This window comes from Fringilla coelebs (assembly GCF_963513975.1).
Source record: "Fringilla coelebs genome assembly, chromosome: 2".
In the NCBI taxonomy this organism is placed as follows: domain Eukaryota; kingdom Metazoa; phylum Chordata; class Aves; order Passeriformes; family Fringillidae; genus Fringilla; species Fringilla coelebs.
In genome coordinates, this window is record NC_140029.1 from 36,454,205 (window position 1) to 36,467,699 (window position 13,495).

The 13,495-nt window shown below is 38.6% G+C and overlaps 1 protein-coding gene across 1 annotated transcript in view; it reads left to right on the plus strand.

Moving 5' to 3' along the window:
- Window positions 1–13,495, plus strand: part of EFNB2 (ephrin B2) — a 45,237-nt gene that overhangs the window by 13,709 nt on the left and 18,033 nt on the right. The window contains exon 2 of the mRNA XM_084226591.1: window positions 8,587–8,870. Within this exon, the coding sequence (XP_084082717.1) occupies window positions 8,587–8,870 (284 nt within the window). The remainder of the gene's footprint in view (window positions 1–8,586; window positions 8,871–13,495) is intronic.

Here is a 13,495-nt window from a genome sequence, read left to right on the forward strand (position 1 = left end):
AGGGGTTTCTGCTTGAAGTACTAAAGTGTGTAGTGGTGGCATGGGTCAAGAGTTGGGCTCTCATCCAGACCCGCATGCATCATTTGTCAAGAGGTAACTAGAAAGAGCAACTAATTACAATGCACCTACTGAGTGTTTTTTCTTTCAGAAATTTCTCAGAGTAAGCCATTTATACAGACTGGCTGCTGCTTTCCACTGCAGCCACTTGCATTTTATAAGCTCTACACAGAAAGCACATTTCTGTTGAGATGAAATGAAATAAGAAGGAGAATGTGCCTGTGTGTTTCCGTGCTTTTGTATGAGAGCAAGTGAGCAATGATTCCATTTACTGAAGCTGAGTAAGTCCAGCACTGTTGTGAGGTTCATATTTCTGTAAATGCTGATGAAATGTTAATATAATACACTTTAAAATAGAACATTGGTCATACTCATCCTTTTTTTTTTTTTTTTTTTTTCTTTTGCTCCTTACTTAAAAGACTGTCGTGAAGCACATTAGTGGTTCTTTTGTGGTAACAGGAATTGATTTAGTAAATGGATCAGAATTCTCTGGTGCTTTAAGTACTTTAAGTAGAGCAGTAATGGCTTTCTGCATATAATACAAAAAGTTAATTGCTATTAATAGTGCCTTATGTGGAGGTCATATATGAAAACGGAATATAAAATCCATATATATATATTTTTAAATCCTTAGATTTAGTAAAGGGCTGGATTGTGTATCTTTGCAACATTTCAGGCCTTACCCTTGCGGTAAATGTTCTCAGCCAGGTTTCACATTCTTGTGCAAAAAACCCATTGCACAGGAAAAGACAAATAAGTGTTTGCTCTCAGAAGTTCTTTAAGGCAGGGAAGAGCATGACTGACTTTTACATGGGGAAAAACAAGCATTCATTTTTGTACTCAGGATTAAATGGGGATGGAGGGGGGAAACACAGGTTGGTCGGAAGGTTTTAGTTATGTAAGTGGGGTTTTTTTTCTTTTTTTCTGTGAGTGAGAGCCAAAGCAACAAGGGAAAAAGCAACTTTCCAGCAAAACTGAACCACCTCTCACACGTGGAGGTGACATGCCATTGAAACAGATACACTGCCTAACAGTGAAACCCTTCTGGCAGCTGCACACTACGTGCATGGAAGCAGGATGGTGGCTCCACATGGTGGGCTGGGGAAGGGGGCTCTCGGTGCCCCTGTGTTTGTGGTCGCTCCAAGATGCCATGATCCCAACCTGAGATGACATGATTCCCTGGAGAGGGACTGCAAAGTGACCTGCCTCTGCTGGAACTCAGGACTGGGGTAGCCTTGCAGCGGAGTCTGCAGCATTTGCTTTGGCTTTCTTACTTTGTATGAAGAATGAGACCAGATCTGTAACCTCGTACATCACAGCTTTTCAGCAGACAGATTTTCTCCTTGAGTGTCTACAGTAAGACGTGCTTGGTGCTGGGTTGCAGGTGACCTTCCATATATGTGAGGGGGGAAAGGAGTATGCTTTTGCCAAATATCACCTCTTGGCTGCAGAGTTTGTGCTCTCCCAAGTGCAAGGCACCTTTAGACTTGGGATGATTCTAAGCTGAGTGGAATAAAAAAGTGTCTGTATTTCTGCAACAGCGCTAGTCATAGAGTTATTTGGTGAAGGAAGCTTGTGACAGATCGAGGAGACCAGCTAGGGCATTTTCTGATGTGTTTGAAGATGGATGGTGTCTGTGGGTATCTCTGTACAGTAGAAGCTCTGTGCCTTCAGAACTGTGATGTGATGGTACAATTTGACTGTCAAATCCAGCAGGTCCATGCAAAAGAATATTTCCTTTGGAGAGAAGCATCTGCACTCTAAGCCCATCCTTGGTTTACACATATTAGAAATCCCTTGTATTTTAAATGCTTTCCTCTAGTATTTTGCTATAGGTGGTACAATGAATGGATGAATGAAATGGCTAAAATTTCATACATGTTCCTAATTCCCTGTCTACTAAAAGTTTTGAGAAAACATAATAATGCTACAGAATGGTTCTTGTGTTGGTTATTAAGATTTCACTAGCAAACACAGTGCATCTTTTTGCCTTACTGAAGTAAATGGAAATCCTGAAACCGATGTCAGTAAGAACAGGTTGAGAAAAAGGCACCAAGAACAGTGCCCATTTGCGTGGCTGCTTGTGGCACATGAAATGTGTTGTGTCCAGTGTTGTGATTAAAACAACATAAAACCTTTACCATTCCCTTTTTCAGTGCACTGCAAGCATTTGGCCCAGGTAGTCTGAAAGAAGATGGGCTCATTTAGAGGTGAGGACGAGTGAGGAGAATAAGGTACCCCAAATCCTAGGATGGAGATCAGCTATGGTTTCAGGGAACTGTTTCAAAGCACTTAGGAGTTTACTGTGGGTTTATTTCAGGGGAGCCTGAACATAGGTGTTTCCCTTACAGCAGAAGTGAGAAATACAGGACTTGCTGCTTTACCAACTCATGTTATAATGTTTTATAATTTGGCTTTGTATAATGTGGTACTTGCCATTAAAGATCTTAAGGAAGAGCGTGAATATATTTGTTTATTTATTTGTTTGAATTCCTTTTAGTTTCTAGCCTGCAAGTCCCATTAATGCCAGCAACCATTCCTTACATAAATTGTTTCATTAACTGTGTGGAAAAATGTTACATATAAATAAAGGTGAGCAGATTAAACTTCTTCAACTTTATTTAAATTCAAAAACATCCATGTTTAGCATGTTGTATAAAACTTTCCTGTAATATTAAAATGATTTAATAAAACTGCACTGGTAAAGAAAAGTAGCTTCCAAAACTCACTTAAAAGAATTTTAATAATATGAAATGCTACACTTTTTTTCTCTCAAAGTTTCATTTGCTAGTCTGTGTATAAAGCCAGTCTGTCATCTTGCTGTGTCACACTATGGTATTTTTTCTTGCAAAGATTTTGCAGAAGCATAGTGCCTTGTTTCCTCATAAAATTATGTGCCCATTTTGAGACAGACTCCACATTAATCTTTTTTTGATGAAGCCTGTTTTTCTGTCTGTCCGCAGCAGTTACTGATCTTGTTCTCATTGAATTCATGTTCACTTAATCTATTTAAAGTGGAGAGAGATGAGTCCTATAAAATCACTGCTTCAGCACAAAAAGCATTTACAGCCAGGTGTATGCACATGCACCTTACATGCACATGCATATTTTTATACATGGTATTGAATATGACAAAAACTCACGTGAAAGTTTTGTTTAGAGCTTTTGCAGAGAGCTCTGGTCTTTGTTTTTGGATTTTGTGCAGTGCACTGTTTTTGGGAAACAGGAAACTGTTTTTCTGCTACTTCACTGAAATCACTAGTCTTTTCCTGAAAGGTCTATTTGCTTTGCATCAAGCTGGTAGGACTTTCGCCTTGCTTAAATATCTCTCCTGTGGATGAAGTGATATTTGAAATATGAATGTTGTTCTTTTCTCAAAAGTCAGATGATTAATACATATACTAATTAAAAAACATTCTTTTTAGACAGTAAGGACTTGTATGTGGAATGTAATTCTGTATTCTGTTTCAGTTTGCAGTTTTATAAGTAACGGACTAACATACTGTGTTATTAGTATTCATGATATTTCCTTAATAAACTTTTCAATTAATAACTTTAGAGTCAGGCTTGTAGTTAAAACTTCATAAAGTTAAGTGTGTAGGATTCCCCAACAGTAGGTTTCAGGCTGCATTTTAAGAAGTGTCTTGGTTGTTCACATTTTTAGGGTTATTTTGTGTCATTAATTTAAAGCTAACTGCCTACACCAATTAGTTTGGGTAAGTTATTAAAGCACAGAAATTTGGCACTGCCTCCCCAGTTAAATATACAAGCCTTGTGTCAAGTACTAACACGCTTTCTAAAATCATGTTTATTTTATAATTACTAGAATATAGTTAAAGCTAAGTGTGTAGTGTATATTCATAGTATATGTACATATATGTATGTGTATAGTTTCACAAGTTGGAAAAACCCTGACAAAACACTCGGTTACCTCACTCAATACTGAATAACAAAATCTCTTAAGAATTTATTTCTCTAAGAATTTTTTCTGTAGATCATTTTGCAATTTCAGAAATTCCTGCATACTAAGAAATGATAGAATACTCTCAGTGAATGAGAGTGTGGGCAGGTTAAATTCTACTTTTTTTGAGAGAGAGTTTCCTATTATGAGGTTAAACAGGTTTGAGTGGTTATCATTAAGCAAAAATTCCTTTGTAAATTAATACAGTTGAATGGGCTAAGTTTTTTTCTCTAAACAAGAAGTAGATTCTTAAGAAATTCTTTGGAAGCTAATATACTTTAAAAAATATATATAAAATTTCGCAATAAAATTTAACTTCTTGAAGACTTTGACAGGTAAGGTTGCATTACTGCCAGGAAATGAGTGTGGTAGATAAAATCATTGAAGTGTTGGTGTGAGCTGGGAATGAACTACTCTGTTCCTAATTTCTGTTTGTGTCTCTTGACTTTTTGGTCAAGTGCAATAATTATCTTAAAAACGATTTGGGAACTCTGCAAGGTGTTGTTATTTGATGAGCTGCATGACTGGTTGGACATGTGGGAGGGATTCACATCCATGGGCTTTTGCACAGATGTCAAATGTCGCCCACAATGCACCAGTTTTGGGCTGACAGTAAAAATGCCATCTGTATCGAAAAGTGCCAGACAGAAAGTGCATGAATTTCATCATACAGCTTATATGGTACTTAATATACTTTTCTGTGCTTTAATATACAGCAGGCACCAGGATTATTTATTGTGAGCAGGATTTTTCAAATGCTCCAAGAGTCTCTCTGTGTCTGACTGCTGACAGAAATGAGTTGGGAAGCTTGCTAAGCTTTTCTCTTAAGTTTTTGTTGGTGTCCAGGGGCCTGTGTCAGTATGTAAGTTTTGCAGTAAGTTATACTTAAAGCTGAAATGCAGAAAGTTAAAAGGCTTTTTATAGAAAGCAATGGTTCCAATGCTGTCACTATCCTGACTACTTGGAGAGCATGTCACTGTCCCAAGCCACCACTGAAGTAACAGCCTCCGCAGGATCAGTCCCAGGATGATGAAAACACCTTGCTTCATCTTTATTATATCTTTGTTTTGATGTGGAAAAAACAACCAACAACTTTCTAATTAGTTGAAGGCACATTTTGATCAGACTTTTAAAGCCATTTTGTTAACTTAATTTTTATAGGCACCATCCTGCAAACATTTCATCAGTCTTGATGCTACTTTGGAATACTTAAGGCAACATCAACACTTGCAGAAATGAAGCATCAGGATTAATCCTGATGCTTTTCAACCTCCACCAAGGCTGAATGTACATCATCCTTTTTTCTTTCTTTTTTTTTTTTTTTCCAAATAGAAGGTCTTCAAAAATAGGATCATAAAACAGTAGTCTTAATCCTCCTGACATTTCATAAATAGCTTCGGAGAATGCTTAGTACCCAGCAAATGATTTATTTAAAGTCTTTATAAAAAGTACAGTGGCAAAAGTACTACACAAATGCAGGGATAATAATCATGCCTACGACTAATCAGCCACTGTAAGTTTTGTGGTTGAACTGAAATGCATGAGGTGAAACTTTTTTATTAACTCCATCCATATTTGGGCTTTGTTGTTGTAAGAAAATAAGGCAAGTAAATTGGAAAAATATCTCTCCTAGCAAAGGTCACGATCAAAACTGCAAAGTGTGGAAAAATTTCAATACAATCAAGTTCTCAGATTAATCCTTGCATTTTAAGCCTTTTTTCTTCCCTAATCCCATCAGCGTTAGATCCTACAAGTTCAGACACTCAAGTAGAAGGAGATTTACTGAGTTTCGTTCTAAAACTGTACCGACTTCAGAGTCATAGCAAGAATATTCCCTGCCATAAAGTCGAACAAGTGCATTCATTTAAAGCTCTTGTAAAATGTAGTCTTAATTGTCTGTGGGGGACACTTCTGTCCTCTACCTTTTATGGGACAATTCCTGGCTGAAACTAGGGCTCACAAGTGTGCCCTCTTTCCTGTAGATGTTTCTGAGAATTGCCTGGCATACCATCTCTCAGCCCATCCTGTTTGTGCTAAGAGTTTGCATGGAGAACATATACTGTGGCTGTTACATGTATATACAGAAAGTCTAAAATTAGAATCAGTGTCTTTTGTTTCTCAGGGAAGATTTTAGGTTATATTATTGATAATGATGGACAGGTACATTTATCTAACCTTAAGAATTTCATATTTGTTATGTATGGGATTCTCACTTGATTAATTTACAAGCAAAGATTCAGTCCTTTGAAATCTCATGTTTCCTATCACACAGTCCTGTTATGTGAAGAAGAATTGCTGGCAAGAGGAAGTATTTGCAGCAGTGGGATCATACAGTGACTAGCCCTTGTCCTGGCATGCAGATGGGGGAATATGAGTGATTGTCATCTTCCTGATACAGCAGTGCTGCACAGGAGCAAAGTTAAAGTGGGGCTGTGGTCAGACAAGGTGGTAAAGTCAGTCACAGGTGATGCAGGTTGGCTTGGAAACTCTGTCCCTTTGCTTTTGCCTGGTCAGAGTTAATCCCTGAGGAGAGCCAAAATCAGAGTACATGCTTCTCCCTTGGGAATAAATATTGGCTGGCTGGGATCCTCATCAGTCATAGGATCATAGAGTCGTTCAGGTTGGAATAGAGCTGCAAGACCATCAAGTCGAGCTGTTAACCCAGCCCTGCTGTGTGCACCACTAAACCGCATCCCTAGGGGCCATACCAACGCACACTTCTGGCTGTCCTTCAGCAGGCCGGTAACTCCGAGGACGCGTTCCCACCTTCCCATTTGTTTGACCCTTTCAGCTTTCTGGAGGTGGTAGTTGCTGCATTCCTTTGGCATGTCTGAAAACTGGAGGAGGAGGCCCAGCTTTGCCTCATCTCCACTTCAATCTCGGTTTGAACAGCCGTGGCCAAACCCAGTTTCTGCAGTCTGGAAATTACACTGCACAGCACAAAAGAGCGCAGTGATTTATACATCAACAGTCGCTTTTCTTGCCATAACATTTCATTGTTCTAGTTCCCTAAATCTGTAATTACATGTCTTTGTCCTGCTACGTGCTGCTTCATAACAAATATAATTCTTACACTGGCTTTGTGAGTGAAAATAATTGTGCTCAATTAGCACAGATCATAAACTTGAATTGTGTGGTGCAAGCAGTTGTAAATGATGGATTCGAAATTTGGGGCGTTGCATCATCCTTTAATTTAGTGGGTTCTCCCCCACCAGTACTTCAGGCTGGTGGCTCCTTTTGCCAAGCCAGAGGTTGGAGGTCACCGACGCCTTCAGCTTTGTTCTGCGTGGGCCTTGATACTCTAATTTAAAGTTTCCAGGAAGGCTGCCTGTGAATGAGCTAGATTTACTACGTGTGCTGTTTAAATATTAGCACTTGGAGAAGGGTGTTCATTAGACAGGAATTGTTTCACTTGGTTTTTCAGGCCGATTCTCCATTAAGGAAGATCTTTGGAAAATGCTGGCAGGCAGGAAAAAGAGGAAAGAAAGTCTTTTAGGTCTGTGCATTCGAGTACATTGGTTGTGTTTCTGGCTGTTGTTCTAAAACATGCACTTCTTGGCCTTAATTGAAACAAATATGTCTTAATGGAGAGAGAAACAAACAAACCTTGTGTGGCTTTTGTCCTTTTGAGAACATGACTCCTCATTTTGTGCATGAATCAATACTATAAGTAATTATTTATGTTTTTCTTCCATGAAGAAATGGTCATGTTTGCCTGTTATGAGTAGAAAAGACAAAATACTGTGTCTAACGGCAAATATTAAAGCTCACTGCCAGTTTGTTTAAGAAGTCTTCCCATACTAACAAAAAAAGCACACCTGTCTTTAACTACTAGCACAAAAAAAGTCAAAAAAGAGCTAAAATAATGACAGTAATGGTGGAATTTGTGAAGAGAAATCATTGTAGTGGAATGGTGACACTGTCTCGGATATAGGTGTTTTTCCCAGAAGCATGTGTGGTCCATGGATCGGGTAGATCTCTGTCCATTGCAGACATCTGTGAGCATAGTCCTGGTTGAGTGTCTGGTGTTCCTTTGTGTTACACTAGTAATAAAACAGTATTTATCAGCATATTGATATATTGTTAAAGTCTTACATTTTTTCCTGTCCCACATAGCTGTTCAAGGGGGTTGAAAGATTATTTTTGGTATTCTCCCATATTCAAAATCTGAAAAATATGTGCAAGACTAGTAGAAATACTAGCAAAACAGAAAAACAGAATCCTAGCTCACCAGGTATTGTATTAGCTGCTCTGCATGGCTAAATGCAGTGCAAGAAGCTGCAGTGCCTGCCAGAGAGAGATGTAAAATCTGCTAGTGTGCTCAAAACCAGGATAAGGACTCCATCCATCTGTAATTTCCAAGATCTAAATAAACATCTTGTTGATATTGAATCAAGCCCAAGCTATTAAGATTTGCTTTGCTCAGTCTGTTGTTTTGGTTTTGGATACTGTTTATTCCTGTTTGTTCACTGCAGTTTCTACTTTTCTACATGCAATTTTATTAAGTATCTCAAATTTTATCTCTTCTTTTCTTCCCCCTTCCCCCCTTTTTATTTCCTTCCTTTTAGATTCCTTCCTGGACAAGGATTGGTACTATATCCACAAATTGGAGACAAACTGGATATTATATGCCCAAAGGTGGACTCTAAAACTATTGGCCAGTATGAATATTATAAAGTCTACATGGTTGATAAAGACCAAGCAGATAGCTGTGCTATTAAAAAGGACAATACACCTCTCCTTAACTGTGCCAAGCCAGATCAAGATGTTAAGTTTACCATCAAGTTTCAAGAGTTCAGTCCTAATCTCTGGGGCCTGGAATTTCAGAAGAACAAAGATTATTACGTCATATGTAAGTTCAAACTTTCCGTTGTTCATTCTTTTTAATATAATTGTTCCTTATTTTGCATGCTGGATTATAAGAAAACTAAGAGGAATATGAATGGGTTTATATAAGTATTTTTATCTGAAAATTATTTCTTGCCAGCATATTTTCAATATTGTTTCTGATTTCCAAAGGGGCTCTGTCTCTTTTCTCCTTGGTTTGCGTAAACCATATTCAATTGTACTTCTATGCCTGTAAAAGGCGCTTTTTTTTCTTTTTTCTTTTTTTTTTTTTCCTTTGTGCACGGTATTGTGTCCTGTATTCACATTAGAAGCTGTGTGCAGTTAAACTGTGATGTGCTTCCTGCTCACAGCCCTGGTAACATGCCGTGCTGTTGGCCTTGTCCTTGGCTTCTCTTATGCCAGGAGTACAGTGACCCAGCTGTTCTCAGATGAGGCATCCTGTGTGACGTGGCTAGCCATTGCTCCAGGTGCTCTGGGGACTCTCACAGGAAGCATCTTTTGGCCACTTTGGTGCCAGTTTTGTCAGTACAAGGGTGACTGGTAAGGGCCTGTAATTGAACATGTTTTTCCTCAAAACATATCTACTGTGTCCGTGCAGTAGCTAGGAGAGTTCTTGGGTAAAACCTAGACTGGCATGGTCTTGAATTTTATCCTTTTTCATGGTCCTGGCTTGCTAAACATATATGCATGGCACAGGCCTCTGTGCAGCAGTACAAACTTTGTGTGAGTTTCTGATCAGGGATTTATGGCTGAAAGCAAGTCTGGAGGTAGCCACTGTGTTCAGTGATTCAAATTACTTATGATGTGTGAAGTTAATGATGTGAATCAGGAGTTAGCATAAGCTGAGACCTCAGCAGTATAACAACAATTTACATTAGTTTAGGTTTTGTCATTGTAATATTGTGCCCTGTGGATCTCATTTAGCCCCACGGGCACTTTTGAAGTCTTGAGCAAGCATCTGCAGTTATTAGGTGATGGAACAAATTCTACAAATACCTGGCTTTTCTGCAGTTACAAAGAAGTTAGATACTTGTGTGTCTTATTTCACAGAATCATAGAATAATTTGGGTTGGAAGGGACCTTTAAAGCTCATCTAGTCCAAACCCCATTCAGTGTGCTGGGACATCTTCACCTAGATCAGGTTGCTCCGACCTCTGTTCCCAGGTATGGAGCATCTACCACCCCTCTAGGCACTGTGTTCCTGTGTTTCACACACTCACTGTAAAACATTTATTCACCATACCTGGTCTAAATCTACCCTCTGTTAGTTTAAGACCATTTATCCATGTCCTGTCATAACAGGTCCTGCTAAAAGATTAGTCCCTGAACATGTTTCTGCCACCTCCTTGAAAACTGGAGGATTGATAATTGTTGCATGTAATGTCTGCCAGTGCAATTATTTCTCAATTTCTGATTTAAAAATATTGGCAGTTTTAAAAGTGCTCTGATCAAGTACTTTTGAAATGGAAATGGAAATGAATTCAATATAAATTAATGCTCACTTCCCAGTTATATCCATAATGGTACTTGGTAATGTATAAAACAAGGTTGTATGTCACAGAAGCTTAAGTAAGAATTCACTGCATTATTAATATTAATTACTAGTTTTAGAAATTACTAGTAAGAGTTACAGGAGATACAAACCACCATTTTTTTGGTTTTAAAGATTGCTAACTATGGGCACTTTGTCTGTTTAGCTGGGGAGTATATAAAAATGTAATCCCACTTAAACGATATTAACTTTGACAAACTTCCCACTGAAATACAGTCAGATATTTACCAGGGTAAAATCAACAAAATTGCATGTTGAGAGATAGTTAGTGTATAGAGAGGTAGTAACTCCTGTGAAAATGTGTAGCATAAAAATGACCATGCTCAAATATTTGGCTTAAATGAGGAAATGTGCTCATTATTTAGTGCTGCTTTTAAAAACATCCACAGAAGGCCAACTGTAGTGGAACAAATGGCACTGTTACAATTATTACCTGAAAATTATGGGCACAAATGGAGCTTTCTGATGCACTGTCAGTTCTGTCATATCTGTGTCATGGATTTACCCAGAGAATTATTAAGTACGTCTCATTTTCATTAGTTTTGTATAATTATTTCATTATAGCAATAAGACATAATAGACGTTGCATTTCCTGGAAGATTATAGCATAAACTGGTTGAAAGAACTTACTCAGCCTTCAGTCTAATGCCTCACTGGCCTAGCAGTAATACTGGAGTGCCTCAGGGTATTATTTTTCCTACTCATTGTGGCATAAACAAATGGCTAACTTATCACTCTGTTGCCAGTATACTGATTGAGCTTCAGCAAGGGTACCCATACATTTTAATAGGCTGGATAAAAAAGCACCCCACCCTTGAAAACCCAGCTGTCCTGAAGCTAAAACCCTCACCTTCCTGTCATTCGAGGAGAAAACAATAAACTCAGTGATGCTGGTCTCAGAAGCATTAAGAGGCGTAGAAAACTAGGCCAGTGCTCAGCTAGGACACCATTTTAGAGAGTACTGGAGCTAGATAGGGTTTTATTAGTTGGTATTCAAAAGCTCATGACACAGCCTTGTGTCAGTGCAAGTTCTGGTAGTCGGGACAGTTGCTGTCATTTTTATAAGTAATAAAATGCATCGTAGTCATCTATGCAAATCAGGCTTTAAATTGTTTGCATACATTCCTATTCACAGACCTGTAATTCTTTCTTTTCCTTCCATCCATCCTTCTGTCCTTCCTTCCATCCTTCTTTCCATCCCTCTGTTTTTCCTTGCTTGTTTTGTTGGGTTTTTTTGAGGGGTGGAAAAGCTGTGAAATGAAGGCAATGATGCATTTTATGGTAGAGCTTTTGATTTTAAAGTATTTTAGGATCTTGCATTCCCTCAACTAAGTGGCATCAAACAAACCTAACACAAGAGCTCACTGAGCTCAGCATCTTTGCAGCTCTTGCTGTGGCTGCGCCTACAGCCTAATCTCACGCTGTTTATGCTGGCAGGCTGTTGTCAGCCCTTTAAATGTTTTGTGCATTGTCATGCACCTTTATCATCTTGCCATTATTTGAAAACAGAGTTTGTTTTTCTAAGGTAATAGTGTGTGGTTTGTGGAGCTGTATTAAACAGTAAAATCTCTATTCATATTAGGGGGTTAGTAATTTTGGGATGAGGAATTGCAACACAGGATGAAACAGCTTCCTGAGCCCTTTAGAGACATATGATTGTACAGGAATTCGTCAAGCCATAATTTTTATATCATCCAGATGTATTCATGAAAAGTGTAGCAGAAGGAGATCTTTTCTATTCAGTGCTTCTCTAAGCCTAGGCATATAAAATCTTCTCATTTTACAATTCTCAATTTTTTAAAAAGTAAAAATGTGGGTACGTTTCTCATATCTGTTTTCACATTTAGTGGTACTTTAATAAATTAAAAATTTATTCCCATTTCTGGGAAGATATTCCTCAAGACGACTATCAGTATCCAAAGAGTTAATTCTATGAACAGCAGTAATTGGAAAGACGATACTGAAAGGTATTGTGAAAGTGAATAAGTGATGTAACAGCGTCCTTGCTTTTCTCTTCTTTGCTATCATCAATTTTTCGTTCCTGAGAAATGAAATAGATTCATTTTCCTACAGTTACCTGATTTCTTTTCAGCAGAACTGGAGAAGGTCAAACGTACTTGAGATCTCAGAAGTATTAATGTTTGATTATCCTAAAATATGTGACCATTTAGCTAACATACCATAAGTCTCTAAGGAAGTCCTTAATCACACGCATGAAGGAAGATACATCATGCCCAACAACATAAATACTTAGGTGAAGGGCAAATTTGAGCATAAGGGTGTGAAGATTTGCAGCTCTGATGTTTGCATTAAAAACTCTTTTTTTGTCTTCGCATGGTTGGGGAATAATTTTCTGCTGTTATGAATTGCTCAGAAAAAGCAGCAAGTATATTCTCACTCTTGAGGAGATACTCAGTACTTGATCTGCAAGTACTTGGGTCATGGTGTCATTGCTTCAGTACCCCTCTCAGATGCAAATTCTTCTTGTTTGTGTGAGAGACGCATTAGCATAGTTCAAGTGCATTTCATATACCAAAGATGTTTACTCTTGGTGTGCAGGAGTCATCCTGAACCCTTCCCAGTAAACTTGGCCTTCAGTCAGAGGGCCTAGAGCACCTGGTGATACACTGGGTTTGTGCTGAGGGGGAAGCCTGTGGGAAGCTGTGCCAGAGGGGAAGGGAGCAGTGCCACCTGCCTCCAAGCCACTGTCAAGCTCCTTAGGTAGTTTGGCCAAGCAAGCACATATTTCACGCCATCTCTTCTTTTGCATAGGTGAAGTTTATGGGCTGACATCATCAGCATTAAAAAACAAGTCACCTGCAATGAAGGCTTCACCTGTTCCAAATTTGTAGCAGAGTGACTTGGGACTTGGGAAGGGGCTACAGAATGGTTCTCTGAAAGATTCCTCTATAAGGCTTGCTCTGCCTGGACCTCATTAGCTGAGCTTGCTGAGCTAATGATGCTCATTGGCTTTGACGTTGGCAAAATTGAATATGCAGCTTTCCTTAAATGTTTTTTTGTCAACTTTTTTTCAAATGACCCACTTACATAATTGGCTTCTGGCTTAAATTAAAAAA